Below are 23257 nucleotides of genomic sequence, written 5' to 3'. Positions count from 1 at the left end.
GACTGGACATGTTTACATGAGATTCGTAAGTGTAAGTAGAATAATAATAATAATAATAATAATAATAATAATAATAATAATCATAATAATAATACAAATATAAAAATAAAAAAATGTCTGTGTCCAAATATATTCATTTTATATATATATATATATATATATATATATATATATATATATATATATATATATATATATATATCACGTGACACCTAAATATACACAAGTATATAGGTTTGTGGGTGTAAACTTTAGTTAATGTGTGTGTGGCGCTGTCACTGGGCCATTATTAATCCACTTTGAAATACTGCATTATTCTTTTTAAATATCATCAGATCATGCCTACAGCAATTCTTTAACATATTCCTTTGGAAAGAATATAATGGCGTCTAACTGAAGGAGAGATTGAGTGAGGTTTTTGAAGTGGACACAGGTGCAGAGGATGAGAGACTTCTAAGCTCCTTTATCAAACTGTAAAGACCTGCAGTCACAACCCGACCGGACTCTTTTTTTCCCCCATTTTTTTTCAGCTCTCCATTATTCTGGTGACCCACAGTCATTACCTTCTGTGGAAATAAATGAGCGAGGTTAAATAGCTGCCAATTTCTTCCTCCTTCAAAGATCTTTGAGAGCGGCGAGTACGCCCAATAAACCCACACCCCGCTTATGTTTTATTCAGCTCATTTCAGAGCGGCCAGCTTTAAGCTGATTTTCTGATTCATTTTAAATCCCATCCGCATGCAAAAGTTCTCCTTTTTTTACAGCTTCCATTTTAATGAATAGATGTCCAATAAGGACTTTTATTGTCTTAGCATATGTTGCTTTTATTAGCTGAAAATAATTACGTTCTTCGAATCACCTCGGATCCTTCTGAAAGATAAAAACGAGATAGTTTCACAGTGGGTGCACAAGTCCTTCTGAGTTGAGTCGTTTTCCCCATCTGTGCCTTGTGTCCTTATACCCCTGTGCCGACCCCCATACACCCCTCCCCTCCAATTCCCATTTCTGTCACACACACACACACACACACACACACACACACACACACACGTACATGTTCCCTCCCTCCATGTTCTTCTCAGGCTCAAGTGTGATGTCTAACACACTTGATCTTGGGAAAGCAGGTCCACACCGGGGCGATGTTCTGCTGTTGGGGCAGACGCTGAATGATTGCCATTTGAACAGTGTTTATTTCTCAGCCCTTACCATTTGTCAGGCTGTGTCCGATTTCACTTTTCAGTATTTCTCAGAGTTGACGACAAGCAGCACTTTATTCTGAGAGGTGAGGAGACTCTTTCACAGTGATTGGCCTTTCCGTACACCGCTGCGCCCGCTCTCAGTGCACTAGTCGCCCTCTCAATCTCTCCATCGACCTCACTTGCATTGGTCACAATGTGATAGTGTCATTTACTGGAGTGATTTATAATTGTGCTTCACATTCTGATACATGCTTTAGAAGAATAAATGCCAGTTTTATGTCATCTTTATTATCTATAACAGACCACTCAACAGTATCTTCATTAAAAAAATACATCTGAGCATGTGCTTCATTTAAACTGCAAGGGAAGAGCTCTCATTCTTAAAACACCAAAATGACCAACGTGGACCAAAATAATAAAATAACAAGTAAAATCAGTGGCCGGTTGTCCTAAGGCTGTGGAAATCTACATGGGCGGCTCTGCTCGGCACACCTCACCAACATGAATGTTATTACTCACCCTTGAGAGAGTGAGAATGGGTTTGTGAGAATGGGCTCCACCATCAGTAGAACGAGACTCGGGGGAGACGGAGGGCACCTTTCCTCATTCCATTACACACAGGCTTCCGCTGTAATGAAGGCGATTTTAATAGGATTTAATGCATGTGGTGGGGCAAGGTCCTGCTACCTTATGGCGCTGAAAAAAGAATACGAGAGTGTAATCATCAAGCCTCATTCAGCGGCAGTCCTGCACGCACATCGATCATCCTTTACCACACCTCTGTTCTGGAGGTGAAGAGAGAACAGAAGAAAGATTCCCATCAATATAAGGACAACGGTGCTACTGGAAACACTCTGTTTGGTTTACACTTGTAGATTTTTCAACTTTTGCCCATATCATGTAATTGTTATCCCTTTGAAGCTGTGGCGCAGTGGTTGGAGCACGTGCCCGAAACTGTGCTTATGCATGAGGTGCAGGTTACAGTGTCTCTCTTGATCATTTCCTGTCGCTTTCCACAAAATGAAAAAATGATTAGAAAAACAAATAAATAAATATCTTTTGCCTATTTAAATACTTTACTACAGAATTTGTAACGGTTGACCTGCTGTTAACTGACATTACAAATTGTTGTGGTGCTTAGTTGTTATATTTAGTTTAATAATGCTGTATAAACTTTATTTATATTTACAGATTTCCTACATAGCTGTGCTAGGTTCACGTTTCTCATAACACTCCACGTTCCCCTCCTTATATATATATTTTTTTCCTTACAAATCCTATATTCGCTTTGTATCTTCACACTGAGAATCAATGCTTATCTAAAAGCAGAACAATGTTGCTTTCAGAGGCTTTATATGGAGTTAGGATGAAAATAAGGTGCATTTTAAACTGTTCTGAGACCAGTGTAGACAGACAGCACACTGGAGGATAAGTCATTCACTCAATAGGGCGTATCCTATAGCTTTCTATGCAGCTAAGCGCATTCACTCCTAAAATCCGACCAATAGTTCAGTTTCATGCTGCAGGTGATGTTTGGAGCGCTCAGCATGTTTGGCAGACACGGGACAATGATAATCAGTACATAGATTCATATTTTATAATGTGTAATTTTATTTGAACATGTTGGGCAGTGATTGGATGATGCTGGCCATTACTTTGGATATGACTTAATTATGCTAATTTCTGATTGGTAAAATGCTTCAGCAATGGCTATCACTTGTTTGTTTAACAGTGCAAAGAGAGAACATTGAGATTGTAACATAAAATTCAAATCAAGTCTTTTTTTTTTTTTTTCTTTTCCCAACACACATTGTCCAAAGCAGCTTTTGCTTACAAATCTGCTGTAATTTCTATAATGTCTCAAAAACATGAATTACCAACACTCTATAAATAATAAACTATTAAAAAAAAAAAATATATATATATATATATAGTTTGGTATTACATAAAGTTTGAAAGCTTTGTCCTGTTGTCCAAATATGTGGACATCAATTTTTAGGAAAACTTTTTTTTGCATGTTTATTAGGGGCTACTAGTTAAAGGTGCTATATGTAAGATTGACAACAAGCATTTGAAATGGGTACTGCAGTCCAAATTAAAAATATTAGAGAGTTGTCTTCCCCGCCCCAGACTCAAAGTGGTTGCCAGAATGTTGACATGAAAATTAGCCAACTTAGCATCCGTTTGAAAGGATTTCTGGGCTTTAAGCAGTCTCAATCATCCAAAGGAATATCCCATATTTATCCTTGTTTCACTACACCTCTGGTCATGGTGGTGTTTAGATGGATGGTGAGGCTTTTTAGGTCGGGTGGAATCTGTTATATCTGATCCAGTTCATTTGTTGGCTTCCATGGCTGCAGCACGCAGTGTTGTTTACCTGCAAACTTGTTCAAATCTGGCAACCTGGCAGTGTGGAAATACTATTGGTGAGTGGGCAGTGGGCGGGATCACACAGGCCAAAACATAAACAGAAATTCTATTCTACTTAGTAGGTCCTCATGGTGGCGCATTAATCACCTCAATCCGGGTGGCGGAGCACAAGTCTCAGTTGCATCTGCTTCTGAGACCGTCAATCCACGCATCTTATCACGTGACTCGTTGTGCATGACACCGCGGAGACTCACAGCATGTGGAGGCTCATGCTACTCTCCACAATCCACACACAACTCACCACACGCCCCATTGAGAGAACCACTAATCACCACCACGAGGAGGTTACCTCGTGTGACTCTACCCTCCTCAGCAACTGGGCAAATTTGGTTGCTTAGAAGACCCTGAATTCGAACTTGCGACTCGAGGGGTGGTAGTCAGCGTCAATACTCGCTGAGCTACCCAGGCCCCCCTCATTCGTTAATTATTATTCATAATAATAATAATAATTAAAAAAGATAATCAGATTTTTCTGGCCATTCTCTGACCGTCCGCTTTCATGCACAACTCATGGACATACTGTCCACTCCCGCCTTCAACTCAGAAATGTATTCCTACCCCGCAAGAAATGTAATCTGGTCAGGGTTAGGTTTTTGCAGGACCTCGACCTAGGAACGACCGCTAAATTATTTCTTTTTGTAAACGTGTGTTGAAACTTTCACATGAGATTCCGAGATGTACACCTGAAAGTGTAGTGAGGTTTTGTTGCTAGACAGCCACTAAGTTGATAATATTCCAGCCATTACTCTTGGGCGTAGGTTTCCGTAAATATGTAGTTTACAGGTGGAGTTATGTTTCAGCTAGGTTTAATAGTGCCAGGCTTAAATATTTAGTGGTGCATAAATTGTAACTTAGTGCCCATTTATGCCACAACTATAGGCAAAGTATTAGCTAATACACTGCTGGTGCAACCGGCCCCAGATCACTCTGTCAGTGTTTATTTTTTATACTGTACATTAGCCTTTACTTAGCCTACACCTTCTTTTGGTTTTGCTATATTTAAAAAAAAAATCCTGTGTGTATTTTCTCTTTCAGTCACTTTTTCACTGTGCCTTGATCTCCATGGTTACCTTGACCTTCCAGTCTCTCGCCGTTCAGATTGAGGCTTTTCGCAGTTGCATATGCACTATATTGTTGTCAGCACACTCATCTCTGCTGCTTCTGTTTGCTCAGTGACTCTGTGTACACTATCACAGTGCTCCTCAGGAGAGGAGGGGGTTCAATCCGGCCCCTGCGCTCTGAAAGCACCATTATTCCTCTGTTTTCAGGCCACGGGCCGTAGAGGTGTGTGTGTGAGAGAGTTTTTGAAGTGTTTTGTGGTGTAAATCCTCTCTCTGGCGGTTCATTGGACAGAAAGAATGGCCATCGCGGCTGTTTACTCTTTACTCAGTGCACCCCTCACAGCTGGCCAGAGCACGCTCAGATGAGCTGTCAGCTCGCTCAGAGCAATACCGCTGAATGCTAAAGTAAACAAAAAGAGAGAAAAACAGATGGAGAAAGGGATGGACAGAAGAAAGCATAAAGAGGAACTACGTAAATGTTGCCAGAGTTGGTTTTTCATAGTCTGTTGCAATAGAGTTTTGACTTTCGGGGTGTTTTGGTTGGGGTGGGAGCGGGTTGTATGACCAGACAAACAAGTTCTGTAAATATTTATCAATGATTTTTTTTTTCTTGTTTTCTTTCCCTTTTTCTTTTCTTTTTTTCCTTTTTTTATCCAGATAGTTCTTCTAAAAATCAATAGGTGGCAATAGAAATAGGGTGCAACATTTGTTTTATTATACATTTATATATATTCTTTTTCAAGAAATATTCAAGTGCTCAACCTACAGGAAATGCTGATCCTCACCATCAGAAGGTCACACTAAATGTTATGTGACCTGGGATAGTTCACTGAGTTGCATTAATCCTGTATGGGGATATTTTTTTCTTTTTGTGATTTCATTATTTTTTAGCAAAGACATTTAATATATATATATATATATATATCTCAAATCAATTTAGAAACATTGTAAAACCAAAAGGTGAATACAAATAGAATTTTCAAAGTATTTATATATGATATTTGTTCTAAAAAATATTAAATGAATATCAAATACAAAAATGAATACATTTAAACAAGAAAACTTCAAATTAAATGTAAAAAATTGTAAACTTAAAAAGTAAACACAAAATCTGCCAAATTTGTATATATTATATATTTTCTAACAATAATATCATATAAATATAAAAGTAAATAAATACAATTTATGCATTGAATAAATGTAGAAATATTTTAACATTCAATGCTAAATATTTATATATTTTATATTTTTATTCAATTATATTAAATTAATATACATTCAAATAAAATAAAAAACAAATTGAATTGGAAATTCCTAACCTGTAAAATTAATAGGTAAATTAAAATATGCAATCAATACATATTTATATATTAACAGCATTGCAGATTGATCTTATCACTCAGTTAGCGCTCGCTAGATTGGGACCAAATTTTGGTTTGTAGTCAATAAATGTATATATTTTGTAACTATTTGTTGGGCCATTTTTCTTATAATAAATTTTGGCGCAGGGTTGAAAAGTTGAGCTTGACAAATGCAGTCAACAAAGTGTGTTTAATGGGAAAATGTACATTGAGAATGAAAAAATTGGAAAGATATCATTTAGGCTTACTTGTCTAATGTACTGTCAAAACGGTTGAAATTCTGTAATTTCCTGGCTGAGGGGTGTACAGATATTTAATGTGAAACAAGCTACTTTCCATACTGTTCTCATGTAATTTGAGAAAATAGTTAACATATAGCTTACATGTATTTCATAGTTCATTTGTGCCTTTATTGCTTTAAAATATGTTATGGGACGTCAGTTTGTACCCTATTTGAGAAAGAGCTATGAATATCAGTGCAACTTTTAAACAGTGACATATATACAGCTGGGCCAGTGTTAACATGCATAATGGCTCTCTATCAGCTCCAATAAACCAATAAATTGTGATGTTATCTATAGATATGCCTCTGCCTCCACTCTTAAACCCTTACACACAGTCTATCACTCCACCCTAAGATTCAGTACTGGCGACATTTATTCTACTCATCTTTGCATTCTGGATGAAATGGTTGGATGGGTATCTCTAACAGTAAGACAGGACAGGAATTGGTTTCTATTTATTTATAAATCCCTAAATGGCAACTTTTCATCATATATCACTTCCTTAATAAACTGGTCACAAAATCATTACTTGACTCATTCCAGTGTTTGATTATTGCTCAAAGTCCCACGTGCAAACATGAAACTTGGGGAAACTGCTTTTAATTTCTGTGTTAGTTTAACTCACTTGTACCTATAGGACAATTTAAAACCATGATTACAAACTACTCATGTTTTGTGATTAATTCTGTTTTAATTGCAATATCGACGTCATTAAAAATGAGGCCACACCCTCAATGATTCTCGAGACTAAATAAAAGGTGGAATGAATGATGAAAATAAACCAAGTTATAGAACATTTTGTTTCAGTGATTATTTATTAAATTTAAAATATCTGTAACACAGATTAAAAATCAGACACCTCCAATTATCATGGTCATCATGAATTGAAAATAAACATTCCTGTAAAACAGTCCCTCTTCTTCCATTGGATCCATGATGTCCTTCATACAATAGTCTCTGGGTTTGTTATAAATGTACACGTCATTGCATAGGGCTGAGGCACAACTCATCAGTAGATTCATGGGTTTCATTGAAGTCAATCACTGCATGTTCATATACTGGAATTGAAATGCCATATAGTTTACATATAGAAACAACTATAACAAAATAACTTTTGCCTTTCAATTTAAGGGTTGCTTTTGATTTGTACAATTTAGGAACCAAAAAAATAAATAAAACAGTAATAAATGAAATTCCGCATCAAAAGGATACAGAAATACATTTTAAAATAGACAATGTGAACAGACAAAACAAAAAGCCATACACAATTTGTTTTTGTTTATTCCTCATAATCAGTGCGTAAGATATACGAGGGTTTGTTTTGAAATGTAGTGCTACGATTCGAAATGCAGGTCATTAACACGGACCCCCCCAATATCATTTGATGTTGTGTTTGCCTCAACCCTATTACAAAAATGACAACAACAACAAAAAAACAGCAGGAATGACAGCCACAAATACAGCTTGAAAAACAAACAAGTACAAGATTTCAAAATAAAAATCACAATTCTCCACATCTGTTTATGAGCTCATGATTGTTTGACCAATCGTTCATGATCCTTTTTCTTGATTCAACTTTTTTAATTTTTTTTTATTAGCACATGCCGTATGCAATTTTGATTATAAAAGTACCTGAAACAACTGCTAGAGTGTCAGCATGCATAGCTGTTAGATATTTACAGATGTATGTACAACACAGAGGAACTGACAACTGAGGTGGACAGATCGCTCACAACGACATGAGACTTTACAGCGGTTTATAAACCTATCACATGCAGGAAGGACAGAAAATATAACACAGCCAAAGGAATATTACTTTTACCCACTGAGGTCATCACTTGCTTTTTCAAGTGAGTTTCTCTGCTGTATATGACGTGATGCTCTGTATGACAGATAATCTATGCTGTGAGCCACAGGAAACGAGTGTTTGAGAAACTATAGGGAATCACGCTGAAGAGTGACTACAGGGGAACCAGGGTACTAGTTAACAGCAAAAAACTACGCCTGCCAACTATAAACTCTCAGCCAGCACAGGATTTCAATACTGATGGTAAAAGAAGAAGAGATCACAATTTGTACACTAGATACAGTCAGATATTGCCATGTGTGCACTCTGGGGACGTCAATACTGGGTTTAACTAGTAAAAAACGATTTCTTGTAGGTCATTAGTAGTTCTTGGAAACATTTCGACACCAGTTCAACACTCTTGCATAACGTCCTATCCAGACGAAATTCACATATATAGAGAAGGATTTTGAACAAATGAGGTTTCACTGTGGACGGGGCTACCTAGATTAACACCACAGAACCGATAACCAAGAAACCTAGCAACCGATAAAATGTTCTGTCACTTGTCGCGGTTGCAGCTGGTTAAGACAAAAACTCAGTTGAAAAATGGAAAAGACACGGTGTATGCATCTTAATTATGTATTGCTATGAAAAAAGTACTTATTTGGATCTGTTGCATGAGGTTTTATATTCAAAATTGCCATTGATACAGGAAGACTTTAGTTACAGGATTTGCACAGGGAAAAGTGACAAACAGAATTATTGCAGGACTCCAGAGTGAATAGAGGTTCCACATGTCTATTTTCTGCCTTTTGACTTTATATACAATAATTTGCTCTTTGATTTGAATTGCTTTGGTTCGGTTGTCAGTATTGCTGCAAAACATGTTTGGTGTTTGACATTTACCTAGAAGTTTGAGTACCTGTATAAGAGTGGACAGACTTGAATCTTCGTCTATATAATTCAAGTATTAAATACTTAGTCAACATTAAACAACATGACCGAAGACAACAATTGTGTTCTTTGGATTAACGTGCACCAATCAATTGTTCACAATAAGACCAGGTAAATGTATTAATATCAATTAAAGCCTTTCATAAAGGCTTTAAAGTCTTGTTTAGCTGGAGTCTCTATCTCTTCCCCTTCTCTGGGCTAGGCCCTTGATAAATGTGTTCAGTACCTGGCCTAGCAAGTTAATGCGTTTTATCATAAAGCTTATCGCTCCAAAAGGACCATCAGGGTCAAGTGCCAAGGGGTTCACCATAACAGCAATACGATCCGTGTTCTCTTATGCAGTCTGACAATCCAATCTCGCCATCTCCTACAGCTAAATACACCAAAGCTGGAGGCTCGCCGTTAGAAACCCTATTATTGTCCCACTGTTAAAGGAGGAAGGAAATGGTGTTTCAGTCTACAGCCTCAATGGATCAATTGCAGATCTATATTTAGAGAGGATGCATCTGAGAAAGCTTGATGAGAATGTGTTCTGTGTTCAAAGTTCTAATAAACTAGTCCCAATTGAACAATCTAGCTGACTGTATGGCAAGAATATCAGAGTTAAGCTGTGGTTCAGATGCCGATTATTGTAATGCATGTCGGCTAAACGAGCAACTAGTTTTGTGTTAGCATCATTCAATTGGTGCAGCGCTAATTTGGGAGTTCTGGGATTTAAACTTGTGTTCTCAGATCCTCTAGGCAAGCTTTGGAAATTGGCTAAAGCACATTTGAGAAATAGTTCGGCTTCATTTCAGTCCATTGTTTGGCTAAGGGACAGCAGCATGCTAGCTGGTACTGAAATCACACTCCACATCCATTAGCACTGGTAATCTCAGTCACGCTGGTCTTCACACTGCGTCATTACAGATGGCATTAGAACTGCGAGTGCCATGGTATAATGGAGCATGTGCACTTGTGTGGAGTGTATTAATGTTAGCGTTGAGCTAGTGGGCACTGTATTCTAATTTGAAGTTGAGGTGAAAACAAGGACAAATGCAGAGCACAGGAGAACATGGTGCCAGTTTTCTATGGACGTTGAACAATTTTTTTAACTGAAGCTGTGGCTTATTGGTTAGCACACATCAAGGAGGTTCCTTGAAATTTATGTGTTGCCTGCTAAATGTTTTATTTGGTCAGAATGCATGCCTACATTTGACTGGCCATCAATTGAGAACAATGTTTTTTAGGGGGTTCAGATGGTGTTAATGGGGCTAAACGAGACAAAACCTGACCCCTTGGTGGAAATGTTCCAGAAACATCTTACACATATTATGCTTAATAAGACGATAATGTTGTTTTCTTTTATTGGGTTAAGGTCATAACCAGCTTAAGCGTAAATCTATTAACACAGGTAGATTTTTGACCATTACCCTGATTCTGCTCTTCATATAAACATCTTTACCACTTATCCATTGTGTGCAAGAGTTGTATGCGTACCTGTTTGCGTGTTGATATCTCAAGCAGAGAATACCCTGATGATTTCAAATCTCATGTAAATGCGGTTTGTCTTGCTTTGTCTAATTTTTGGAATAAGCTGAGTTATGGTTGTTTTGAGCGCACTGGTGTACGTGAAAGCATATTCAATGAGCCGTGGTGGTGACCGTGATTTTGCGGAGGTTGTTGATGTTCTTGGATCAATGTTGACCTTGTAGGTCCAAGAACAACATGCCTCTCGGTTTAATCTCAAAATTAGGTTTTAGGGTTAGAGTAAGACTTAGGGCTATGGATGGGCCTTAAACAAAATTTTCGTCAGCCTTTCATTCACTAGGGGTAGTTAATGGTTAAGGTTAGGGTTTAGAACTGTGTTTGTGTGACAGGAATGTTGTTCCAGGAGTAACAAAAGACTTTGATTTAATAACATGTCTTGGCACAGTCACCAAGCTGTGCTACTAATGTGGGAGACACAGGTTTGATTCTAGTCTGTGACATTGGGGTTACGATTAGGTGTTGGAGGTTAAGGGTACTTTAACTCCCCTAGTAATTTTAAGGATAAAAAAATAACTATTTGAACTTGGTTCTGTTGAACTCCTGCTAGACAGAGGCAGAATTTTACCAAAAGATTCAGAGCAGATTAAATGACTTTCTTTAGCAAGACGATGACCCCTTTTGACTGATTCCAAAAACAAGAATTCCAGCATACTTGAAGTGATTTGGAAACAGATCAAATAGATGTGTCTGAGTTGCATGGAAATGTGCGATCATGCTGGGAGCTGTTGCACTACACCATAAAGTTTGAAAATATTAGGACTTTATGAAAATCAATTCTGTAGAGAATTTCTATGATTCCAACAGCATTATTCTGGATTTGGATTTCACAGCACATTTGTTAATCCTAATGAGCTATTCAAAAGCTAAGAGGCATTTCAGATCATTTTCTTAGCATCTAGCTGGGTTCTCACCTGAACCAGGAAAATTATTTCACACAGCTTCATTTGAAAGAGTGCAAATACTTTTTTGAGAATATAACAACACTAAATGTAATTACAAGAGCAGGGAACCCATAAAGTGCACTTTGCATATTGACTGGCTGCGTTGGGTTCGCTAGAGTGTTTGACTGACATTTTCCATCCTTTCATATTCCAAGCTTCAAATATGCATTAACTTATCACCGCAAAAGCTGGTAAGACTCCAGGAAGATCCATCCTTTTGATGTCATGTTTATTGCCACGCTAACCAAAGCAACATGCAGCATCTGTGTACTTCAAAAGACGTTCTGTCCAAGACACACACACACACACACACACACACAGATAAAGAAAAACACACAAACCACAGTTAAATGGGAATGAGGGAGTGAAGTTTTCTCACTGAATTTGTGACTACAGCCTTGGCTTTCTTCCCATGAGTTTTGTGTGTGTGTGTGTGTGTGTGTGTGTGTGTGTGTGTGTGTGTGTGTGTGTGTGTGTGTGTGTGTGTGTGTGTGTGTGTGTGTGTGTGTGTGTGTGTGTGTGTGTGTGTGTGTGTGTGTGTGTTTCTAACAAGCACTATGTCACAGTCGTTGCCAGCTTGGACTACAGCTGTTGATTTGGCTCCTTAAATGAGCCAAAGTCTTTGTACTGTTGTGCGTCTGTGTCTGTTTAAAGAGTTGGCCATCAGTAAACGCCTGCCAGACGATCACTCCTAAATGATGGTCCGCGCTTATTTCAGATCTGTAACGCTCCTTCACTATTTGAAGATAAAGCGACCACCCATTTCAGGTGTGACACACATAAGTTAACTTCTGCAGGAGTCATGTTTGATGTAGCTTAGGATAGCTTCTTCTGTGAGAGGGGATATAAAAGAAGAGTCTGGAAACATTTGAACAGCATGTTGGCTCTTATTCTGTCTGACATGTTTTACTTTTCCTTCATGTCTTCATCTCTCTCTCACCAAGAAAGCTAAAATGCCCAGGGCTAGCCAACCATCCCCAACAATTAGACGTGATCAGCCATGCAGAAAAGTGCCTGAGCATCTGCAAGATGTGTGAAGAGTCATTTGTTTATGTGTAAACAATCACACTGAGTGCTGAAAAGTGGCACGGCTGTGGGCTTACATGTTGTATAATTGACCCAAATGAGTGGTTATGATGTTTCACAGAGTTTGAGACATACACTGAGATTTTTTAAAGATTTGGAGTTAAAGATGGGATCGCTAGACTGTCTATTGAACCTAGACTGAACATTATGAAACTTTTAGTATGGTACAGTAGAATGAAAGATTTTTGTATAGAGGAACGCCTTTTAAAGGCAAAGTGTGTCATTTTTTTGCTGTTAAAATGTTTTCTATCCCAGTTTAATGTGCAGAGACAGCTACAAGTAAGCCATTCATAGCTTGACTTCCTGAAGAGTGTAAACACTCGTTTGTGTGGTCCAACATTTCAATTCTAGGCTCAACCAATGACATGGTTTGTAGAGGGATGTCTTGTTTTCCGAGCAGTGCATTTTCGAAACGCATTTAAAAAACGACTCTGTTTGGAAGCACAGTTGTGCAGAAATTACATAATTCAATTTGCCATAGTAACTTCAGTTATTGTGGCCTTTCGTAAGGGGCGTTAACAATGACAATGACTGCTGGAGGTCAGCAAGTCACTGTACGGTAAGTTGCTAGCAGGCATTCCTACTCGACTGTAGTACACTGTATCCATAGATGAATGGCGAGAGCTTCTCTGTCTACTTTCCAATTTGTAGTCGCCAAAAAATTTGAAATCTACTCAACAATTTGCATGCACACCAATTAGCAAATTTGTTTTTGCCAAAAATCTGCTTAATCAGTACCTTGTTTAAGTGAGACTTGAGATTATCGGGTTAGGTTTAGGTTTGGGGGTAGGGTAGTGTTAGGGTTAGTCATTCGCACTGTACTTGCACACATTGGATAAGGCAATAAAAAAGCAGATAAAATTGTGTAGATGCAATGCAAAATTAGGATAATGTGCAAATATTTTGTGTGCCAATCGATTTTTGCATCATTTATGATATGTTTTTAATTGTCAGTCTAGTTGAGTTCTTTGTGTTGGGCCTTTTTTTCAAATGCCTTCTCCAGCAGTCCCCATTGACTCAGTGACATCCTGAAATCTCTTTGACATGAGATGAATGGACAGTTTTGGCAGGCTGCCCCATAGTCCTCTTTACGAGACTCCCCCAAAGCACTTCCTTCTGCTATATACAGTATATACAACTCTACTCTTTGTTTGCGAGTGTGTCTTTGTCATTTTCTGTGTTTCTTGGCAAGCATACAACAGATGTACTATAAACCTGCCAATTTAATACTTCTCAGTTCCAGTTTCTGGGATATTATGTCCTGTTTTTCCTACTTATTGCGCAGAAAACACCAAGTGCATGTCATTTCTACTGTTGTCAGCATTTGGCTGTTGGTTTTTCCGCTAACTCCTAATCCTAGATAGCATACAGCATTCAGATGTTGTAAAATTTGAGTCCATGTTCCACAATAAGCCAGCTCATCTTGGTGGTTCCTAGACTTGTATTTGGCTGGTACCTACAGTATATGACAGCATGCAGGTTGTTGACTGTCGATGTACAAGTAATAAAGGATCTCCCAGTCTGTTGCACGGTTTCTGTCTTTTGACTGGTTTTGAAGTAGTTTTTCCCCTTCTTATGATCAGTTTTAGGAAAATAAGCCAAGTCTCAAATGGTTTTTATTGACCCTTGCATACTGGGCATTGGAGTGGGCATTGGTGTCAATGGTCTTTGGTATTACCCCAACACTTTGGAAAGTATTCCTTGCAATTCTTTCTGCTGTCACTTCTCCGTGCTGTCTTCAACTCCATTTCCGCTCACAATACTTGAGTTTATTCTGATGTTTGTCCTCTTTGTGTTTTGTTATTACAGCAACAGGGAGCAGCAACTACGGTCTACTGTGCCGTGGCTCCAGAGTTGGAGGGTCTCGGAGGGATGTACTTTAACAACTGCTTCCGCTGCCTGCCATCTTTGCAAGCCCAGGACCCAACGGCCGCCCTCAGCCTTTGGGAACTTAGCGAGCAGCTCATTCAGGCGAGATCAAACCCACCTAAGGTGCTCTGATCCCTCCAGGATAGTCTCACAGCACCCGCAGGGCTGTTTACATGTTCGTCACCGCTATGTATGGATGCTAGATGCAGGCATGGGATAATCATTGTTTAAAGGGGCAAAAATGATGAGAAAATGCAATTTTAAACTGTACAAGGAACATTGGCAATCAAAAGTGGAAGTTATCTGGGAATCTGGGCGTGGAGTTCTACAGCAGAAAAAGAGATGTGGAGAGAGTGCGAGAGACTCAATTCAATTGTGTCTCTCTCAAAGGCGTAATCACTCAATCCTGCATTAGGGTTTTAACTAGGTCTAGATCACTATATAAATGTCTCATTAACAAGCAATAATGTTTGAGTTGTCTATAAAGGGGGCACTATATTTACTGATATGGTTTCAATTAAGTTAACCTTTACAAGTGGAGGTTTACCGCATACAAATGCTCATCTGTTTGAAGACCAGTTTCAACCCATATGTCTGTACAAACACAAATGTAGAGTAAATGATTTAAGGGGCGCAATCTACAAATACATAATGCAGGAAATGTACAATTTGTGAACTGTTTACAAACATGGAATCTTCACATTTCTAAGAATAAGCTTGTATTAATATCCTGTACATAATATATACACAAGATGCTGTTCTGGATGAATTTGAATGCTGCTGTTGTTTGAAAACCCATCTGCCTAGAGCCTTCAAAATTGTACAAAAAGCTGGGCTAATGTGAAGTACAATAACAGCATCTGATACAAGATCCAAAGAATGAGAAAGAGTCTTTGATTTCTGGAAATATCTGGTGGTTGTTCCTTTTGAATTCCTTTTACTGTCCATTTTGTGTCGTCAGACATGCGGGATGTTTCAAGGCTTTGCTATTTTTTTCATTGTTGTGTGATATCTGTAAATCAGTGTGTAGTCAGTAATTTTGGGTAAGGCTGAGGAATGGCACACAGGTTGATAAAGGGTTTTTTTATGTAGGGTTTGTCCTCCATCCTCTTTCTCCTGCTCACTGTCTTCTTCATCAGGGGTAAAAGAGGTTGTGCTTTGTGGCAGTCTTGGAGCCGTGGGTCACTCTAAGCCAGAAGCATTCCAGTGTTGCACTGTCTGTAAAATAGAAAGAAAGAGAAGGATGCTTATTAAAAAATACATAGATTATTTTTTGGTGTCCATAGTGTTTTTTTTTGTTTGTTTGTTGTTGTTGATGTGAAATGGGTGTACTGGAACATTTGAGCTGTCACTGGGAATTTGATTCATATGGAATAAAATTATTTCAGTTCTGATCCTGATTCCTCTTAATGATTCAGATTCCATAATGGTTCCATTAATGATTCTCTCAGTACTTTTGAGGAATACATATTTGGAAATAAGAAATGCAATTCTTAGTTTCAAACATGGTAGATTCAAACAAACCAGCTCATAAGTGTCGGGAATCAAGAACTCTGGTCACGCTGTATGCTTCACACTGCTGATTCTGGTATTATTTAAAACATGGAATCAGTTCAAAATAATTATTTTTTTCGATTCCCAACTGTATGTATCGCAGAGGGTTATTAAAGTAACAATTAGCCAAAGTCCCTAACAAATAGCATTGAGAATATTAATTTGAATGAAGAATGGTATTTTTTTAAATTAGTTAATTCGGACAGATCCTAATGTTTTTATTTATTTACTGTGTATTTATAATTTTTTTTATGAACTGATAAAAAAATATATATTCAATTGTTTAATTTGAGTCATCACTCTCTTGCAAGCACAACATTTGATGTCGTCTTTTTTCAAAATGAAATACATTTTGAAATACTCGTTTACCACTGTTTCCGATTAAGTTACATAGATTGCATAAATGTTTTTAGCAAATAGTGCTGAGAAAACAGAATGGGATTTTTTAGTTTTGATGAACCACTTTAAAAAATAAAATAAAAGAGTAATTACTTAAAAAATAAATATAGTGAAATGAGAGGCTTCTTACTGCCATTTAAAATTCTATATATTTTTGGTTTATGATTTTGAAAGTCAACAGTTTGACTTCCAAAGTTCCCCCTTGCAGCTGAGTGATTTATAATGCTTTGAGAATCAGTTCCACCATCTCATTCAGAAAAACTGATAAAAAAAACTATGTATGCAAATTAGACATCACAACCAACAAACCAAGTATACTTGGCCAAAAAAATTTTTTCTCTCTGATTACTATGATAATTGTAAAAAGTGAACAATTGAACATAGTTTGAGTCTTTTATATCACTTCTCCAATAATAAAGGACATCCCTTGAGATTTAAACCAAAAAAAGGAGGCAAGAAAGTATTTTCTTATCTCGTCAGTCAGTCAGGGATGAGCGAGTTTCCTAGGTGTGACATGATTGGAACCCTTCCTCGCCTGTCTGTTTAGTGAGGCTTTGACCATGACCCGGAACAACACAAAACAAACCGCCTGTCGCATGCATTACTCGCTCCAACAGAGTAACTGACACATCAAGAAGCCAATGATAAAACTGACCCATCCCGCCCTTTCACGCTTGTGCGGCCAATGGATGTCATGTCACACCAGAAAACCAGACAAAAGTATATGCTGTGTTTTACAAAAAGCACATTTTGATATGCATGTCACAAACAAAATCAAGACATACGCTGGTTAAATCGGTTGGTTATTTGATCTGTTCACAACGTGTGAGAAGTGTGCAACAAAGCATATGTGATCTGAAGAAGTGGTTGAGCAACATTCAGAGTACATACTCTCCTGCACAAACAGGGTTGTGTAATGTGCACATAGATGGTGTGCACCGCTGAGTGCAGGTGGCCTATCTGTGTTTGCTCCCACACACACACACACACACACACACACAAACTACTGTAAAAGTAATTCATGATGCAATAGAAATTGCACATGCATGGCTTGAGGTACAACACCAGCAGCAGACAAACAAGGTGTTCACAGAATTCCTTGTATGAGTAAGAATCATAGTAGTGAGTTTTTAATTTATTTAAATTTGTGTTTTACTTTCAATTTGTCCTTTCAATGGGTCTGATGAAAAACACCAGCATCTCCAAAAAACATTTTTTCAAGAGCATGGGAAAACTCTTTTTCTCATAAACAATCATTTAAAATTAAGCCAAAATAACATAATTCATCACCTTTAGCACAATAAATAGAATTTTATCATTACACATCTGTTAGTGAGCTGTTCGATGTTTTAATTGGACTTTTGTTGGCAAAAGTGGATGTACACAGGTTTCTTATCATGGGTTCCAATGGTGCATGTTCAGTTACAGACTTGAGTCTAACTGTTTGTCTTCCCAGAACTCAGTTATCGGTTGCTAGGGTTTCTAGTCCATTTGTTGAGTGGACTGTTCGGTTTCGAGGCCCGTTTTCCGGGTCTAATGCATAAATCGTCAGAATTAGCTTTCACTCATGGTTTCATGAAGATGGAAATCTGGCAACTCTATATGGCTGGTATAGCCTACTTTTTAAAGCCACCTGACATGTGTTTACATGAATGGCTTTGGTTGTCAATGAAACCACAGAGCCAGCGCGATGTAGGCAATCTCTTTACTACACTTTAGCCGGAGAGATGAGATAAATTATTTGACACTCTTCAAAACATAAGAGCGGAACGTACGCACTTTTGATGGACACTTGTCAAGGCCAATGGAGATACTTGTTAAACAGGTAGCCTGATTAAAAAAATGTCATTGGCAGTTCGATGCAAAATTCAAACAGTAGGAAGAGGTCATTTTGCGAATTTCGTCTATAGTAAAAAGTCAAAATTGCCAGAAGTGGAGATACGTGTTTTTCATCGGGGAGTGCCAATAGTTTAGTTTTCACTTTTTAGTTTTCACAAGTTTTTGTTTCAGTTTAGTTCCCCCATTTTCACTTCCATTGTAAGCAGGGCTGGTCTGGTAATCTGGCATACCGGGGATTTTCCCACTGGGCCGATGCACTTTGGAGCCGATCAGGGGTGAACTGGCCATCGGAAGCACCGAGTGGGCCGGTTGTTCGGCCGCGAAACGGACTGAATGGGCAGCAATAAGCAAAAATGAACCACCGCATTATGCAGAACGGACCACAAAATGACACTGCGATATGCAGAAAAGGACAGCGAACACCTTTTGGCTCTGCCAAAAACTGAAGATTTCATACAAAGGCGTAACTACAGTCTTCAAAAACAAAGGACAACTGTCTCTAACAAGGACAGAAAGAGATGTGGAAGACCAGATGTACAACTAAACAAGAGGAGAAGAACATCAGAGTCTCTAGTTTGAGAAATAGACTCCTCACATGTCCTCCGCTGACAGCTTCATTGAATTCTACACGCTCAACACCAGTTTCATGTATAACAGTAAAGAGAAGACTCAGTGGGACTTATGGGAAGAATTGCAAAGAAAAAGACACTGTGTGTGTGTGTGTGTGTGTGTGTGTGTGTGTGTGTGTGTGTGTGTGTGTGTGTGTGTGTGTGTGTGTGTGTAAATATATATATATACACTCACCTAAAGGATTATTAGGAACACCTGTTCAATTTCTCATTAATGCAATTATCTAATCAACCAATCACATGGCAGTTGCTTCAATTCATTTAGGGGTGTGGTCCTGGTAAAGACAATCTCCTGAACTCCAAACTGAATGTTAGAATGGGAAAGAAAGGTGATTTAAGCAATTTTGAGCGTGGCATGGTTGTTGGTGCCAGACGGGCCGGTCTGAGCATTTCACAATCTGCTCAGTTACTGGGATTTTCACGCACAACCATTTCTAGGGTTTACAAAGAATGGTGTGAAAAGTGAAAAACATCCAGTGTGTGGCAGTCCTGTGGGCGAAAATGCCTTGTTGATGCTAGAGGTCAGAGGAGAATGGGCCGACTGATTCAAGCTGATAGAAGAGCAACTTTGCCTGAAATAACCACTCGTTACAACCGAGGTATGCAGCAAAGCATTTGTGAAGCCACAACACGCACAACCTTGAGGCGGATGGGCTACAACAGCAGAAGACCCCACCGGTACCACTCATCTCCACTACAAATAGGAAAAAGAGGCTACAATTTGCAAGAGCTCACCAAAATTGGACAGTTGAAGACTGGAAAAATGTTGCCTGGTCTGATGAGTCTCGATTTCTGTTGAGACATTCAGATGGTAGAGTCAGACTTTGGCGTAAACAGAATGAGAACATGGATCCATCATGCCTTGTTACCACTGTGCAGGCTGGTGGTGGTGGTGTAATGGTGTGGGGGATGTTTTCTTGGCACACTTTAGGCCCCTTAGTGCCAATTGGGCATCGTTTAAATGCCACGGCCTACCTGAGCATTGTTTCTGACCATGTCCATCCCTTTATGGCCACCATGTACCCATCCTCTGATGGCTACTTCCAGCAGGATAATGCACCATGTCACAAAGCTCGAATCATTTCAAATTGGTTTCTTGAACATGACAATGAGTTCACTGTACTAAAATGGCCCCCACAGTCACCAGATCTCAACCCAATAGAGCATCTTTGGGATGTGGTGGAGCAGGAGCTCAGTGCCCTGGATGTGCATCCCTCAAATCTCCATCAACTGCAAGATGCTATCCTATCAATATGGGCCAACATTTCTAAAGAATGCTTTCAGCACCTTGTTGAATCAATGCCACGTAGAATTAAGGCAGTTCTGAAGAAGAAAGGGGTCAAACACAGTATTAGTATGGTGTTCCTAATAATCCTTTAGGTGAGTGTATATATATATATATATATATATATATATATATATATATATATATATATATATATATATATATATATATATATATATATATATATATATATATGGGTATTTCTACCATTTCATGAGGGCTAGGAATCGGACATAATAATCCATTGACAAACTGCTTCTGGCATACTACATAGGTAAGAGTGCATATTCAGACACAGGGCAAAACTAAATATAGTGTAAGTGTAACTAGAAAACACTGAACAACTAAAACTAAACCAGACCGATATTATAAAGAAAATGTATAATAACCCTGCCATAATGCAATGCAAAAATTGCACATGCATTTAGTGGACTATGACACAAGAAACAAAGAAACAAAGTGTTCCTAGAACTCCTTGTACCAGTAAGCTGAGGGAAAAAAGGTTGTCTCACACGACGGTATGCATAAACAAACAAGCTATTCCTTCAGTGTTTGTGAGCGTGTGTGGGACTGGAGGTGGGGCGGCACTCTATTTCTGCTTCTACTCTCTCCTTCTTTTTCTATCTGTTCTCTCCAGAGAGGCAGAGAGGTCTGGGAGAGGTAAAGGCAGTAAAAGTGTCAGCATGTAATGAATGGGCCCCTGATGGAGCGAGAGAGAAAGCGAGTTGGGGGAGGAAGAGGAGAGACTGCTTGTTATTTGTCTGATATTGAGGGAGGATAGCTAATGATGTGAGGCATGTAAACCTGAAGTGGCACTAAAGCGTAAGTGTGAGTGTGTGGGAACCGGTGGGATTGTCCCAATTCAGGATAACAGGAGATAAAGTGGGAAACAGATGTAGTGTTTCTGGGCCAGCCAGGTGTCACACGCTGTATTGTTTGCAAATGGCTGAACATAGATAGGAAAGCCTCCAGTCGCAGAGAGATTCAACAAACGAACAGTACCATACTGCAAGCTCTCGATCCCGTTTATCCAGTGGGGTTACAAAAGTATGTTTCAGAATGAAAATCCTTTGGGGTATTCACACTTTAACTTGTTAACCCAGTGTCATTCTAAATGTAAAAGTCTCAACGTAATCCTGAGTTTTCCTGTCCCATGCATCCCATTTTTTTTACCCTGGGAAATTACCTAATCTTGGATAGTCAGGTTTTAAGATTTCACACTGTCCAATGTTTAAGATGGGACATCCTGTGTTTTGGACGTCCCTTGTTATGACGCTTTCAAAACGGCCCCTATGTCTGCTCTGGTAATCTTGAGGGGTTTGGGGCACTAAGAACAGCGAACCATTCTTGGAACACTTACCATTAATGTTCCCTTATTTAGGGGCTTAAAGGGGTTCATTAATGACTATTAGTTCATTTATAAATGCAATATAAATCATTAATATGCAGTTATAACAACATGCATAAAAAGGAAAACATGTAATAGTGAGCCATTTGACCTCGTATGTTATAAAAGATCTGCATGTCTGTTTACTATACACTGCTAAGAAAGAGAGAATGCTCTCTGACAAGAACGGAGAGTAAAATGTGTTTATTATTTTGCCAAGATGAAACAAGTTTGTGGTGGTGTGTCAAAGCGGCATTCATGACTGTCCTTGTCAGCCCCAGATTTCATTCATTCTGCCAGTGCAACAGTGTGTGATTAAACAATGGCGAAATGCAATAAATGGTCAAACTGTATGCGCTCAAATAAAATGTAGTTTATGAATATTGTAATTTAATGATAATAATATGTCAACATTTATTGCCAGCCTGTAATACAAATCAGCATAATGTAGTATTTTTGTATAGCTAAAATAGCATGAAGTGGCTTATACCGGAAGTGGTCCACATTCAAGGTTGATAATGGTGGCACTCTAGTTCTGCTGAAAAATAAGGTGGATAAATCCTTAATAAAGGGAGCATAAATGTAAAGGGAGACCCCTTCTTCATTAGGGACCGCACAAAGTGCATGAACATGTAATGACGTAAACATTATTTAGTTTATGACTGGTTGTCTGTACTGTTGCTAAACAACTCATAACATTCTAGCACCAAATTGTTTACACTCTAGACCTATCACCATAATTTAGGGTCACCATAATTGCATTTCAAAATCAAAAAAGGAAAAGCCATTTGTAGCAGATGTTGTGCCATTGCCCATTGTAGACCTACCCTTTAACACTTAGCCAAGATTGACAATAGCTTGACCTACAAAAAGGACGAAAACCATTTCTAAATGTGTCTTAAATGTACTGAGAACAAACAAGCACTAAATGATGTTGACAGTGTGCCACAGGTGGCACAGCATCTGAGCTTTCTGCCATAAGGCCTTCTAAAAAACTGTAGGCTCTTTGTCGGTTCCCATCCTCTGCTCAAGCCTCTCTCCCTCCAGGGAAGTCTGGTTGGCCGTCGTTCTGTTATGACCCTGTTTTTCCTCCCCAGCAGGCGGAGCAAATGCTCAGCTGGGTCTAGACACAAGCTGCTGTTATTGTTCTCAGACTCCCTGAGGTATAGATTCTAATACAACAAATAACAACATTTTTGCCTCCAGAGTTGTACCATTTCCAGCAAGTTTGCCCCCAATGAAGTCCAGAATCCACTGTTTTACAATTGGCAACGTAAGAGCTTTTAAGGAATCAACATTTTTATGTTCAAATCCCCAACCACAGTATTGAACTTTGGTTATGGATGAAGTTACCGTGACGTCACACTGCAGAAATCAGCGCTTCAGGGTTCTTCAGAGCAGCTGCTTTTAATAGTAGATACAGTATGAGCATGTTGCTGTTTTATATCATGTAAAAATGTTTATTGACATCGTAAAGGGGTCCCTTTGGTTTATAGTGACAAAATATATGTACAGTAGACTGTTTTTGAACTACCAACAGAACCAGTTTTAACTTGACAGCACTTCTGAAAACACACTTCTAAAGCTGGAGAAGTGCTGCATAACAAATTAAATGACAGACATGCAATATGCATCTTCACAGCTTTAATTATTGGTCAAC

The 23257-nt window shown here is 38.6% G+C and overlaps 2 protein-coding genes across 3 annotated transcripts in view; one reads left to right on the top strand and one right to left on the bottom strand.

The window, feature by feature from the left end:
* LOC127640074 (WW domain-containing oxidoreductase) overlaps window positions 1-15873 on the top strand; it is a 329961-nt gene extending 314088 nt beyond the window's left edge. Inside the window, exon 9 of the mRNA XM_052122463.1 lies at window positions 14445-15873. Within this exon, the coding sequence (XP_051978423.1) occupies window positions 14445-14636 (192 nt within the window). The 3' untranslated portion in view covers window positions 14637-15873. The remainder of the gene's footprint in view (window positions 1-14444) is intronic.
* LOC127640081 (transcription factor Maf-like) overlaps window positions 15585-23257 on the bottom strand; it is a 139843-nt gene continuing 132170 nt past the window's right edge. Inside the window, exon 3 of one of the 2 annotated variants that reach the window (XM_052122475.1) lies at window positions 15585-15722. Coding sequence is in view for 1 of the 2 variants with exons in the window: in XM_052122474.1 (XP_051978434.1) it covers window positions 15692-15722 (31 nt within the window). In the remaining variant the exon portion in view is untranslated. The remainder of the gene's footprint in view (window positions 15723-23257) is intronic. The other variant, XM_052122474.1, reaches the window with a different exon arrangement.

Source organism: Xyrauchen texanus, chromosome 49, assembly GCF_025860055.1.
Source record: "Xyrauchen texanus isolate HMW12.3.18 chromosome 49, RBS_HiC_50CHRs, whole genome shotgun sequence".
In the NCBI taxonomy this organism is placed as follows: domain Eukaryota; kingdom Metazoa; phylum Chordata; class Actinopteri; order Cypriniformes; family Catostomidae; genus Xyrauchen; species Xyrauchen texanus.
Note: the sequence above shows the minus strand (reverse complement) of the source record. Positions and strands in the feature narration are given on the sequence as shown.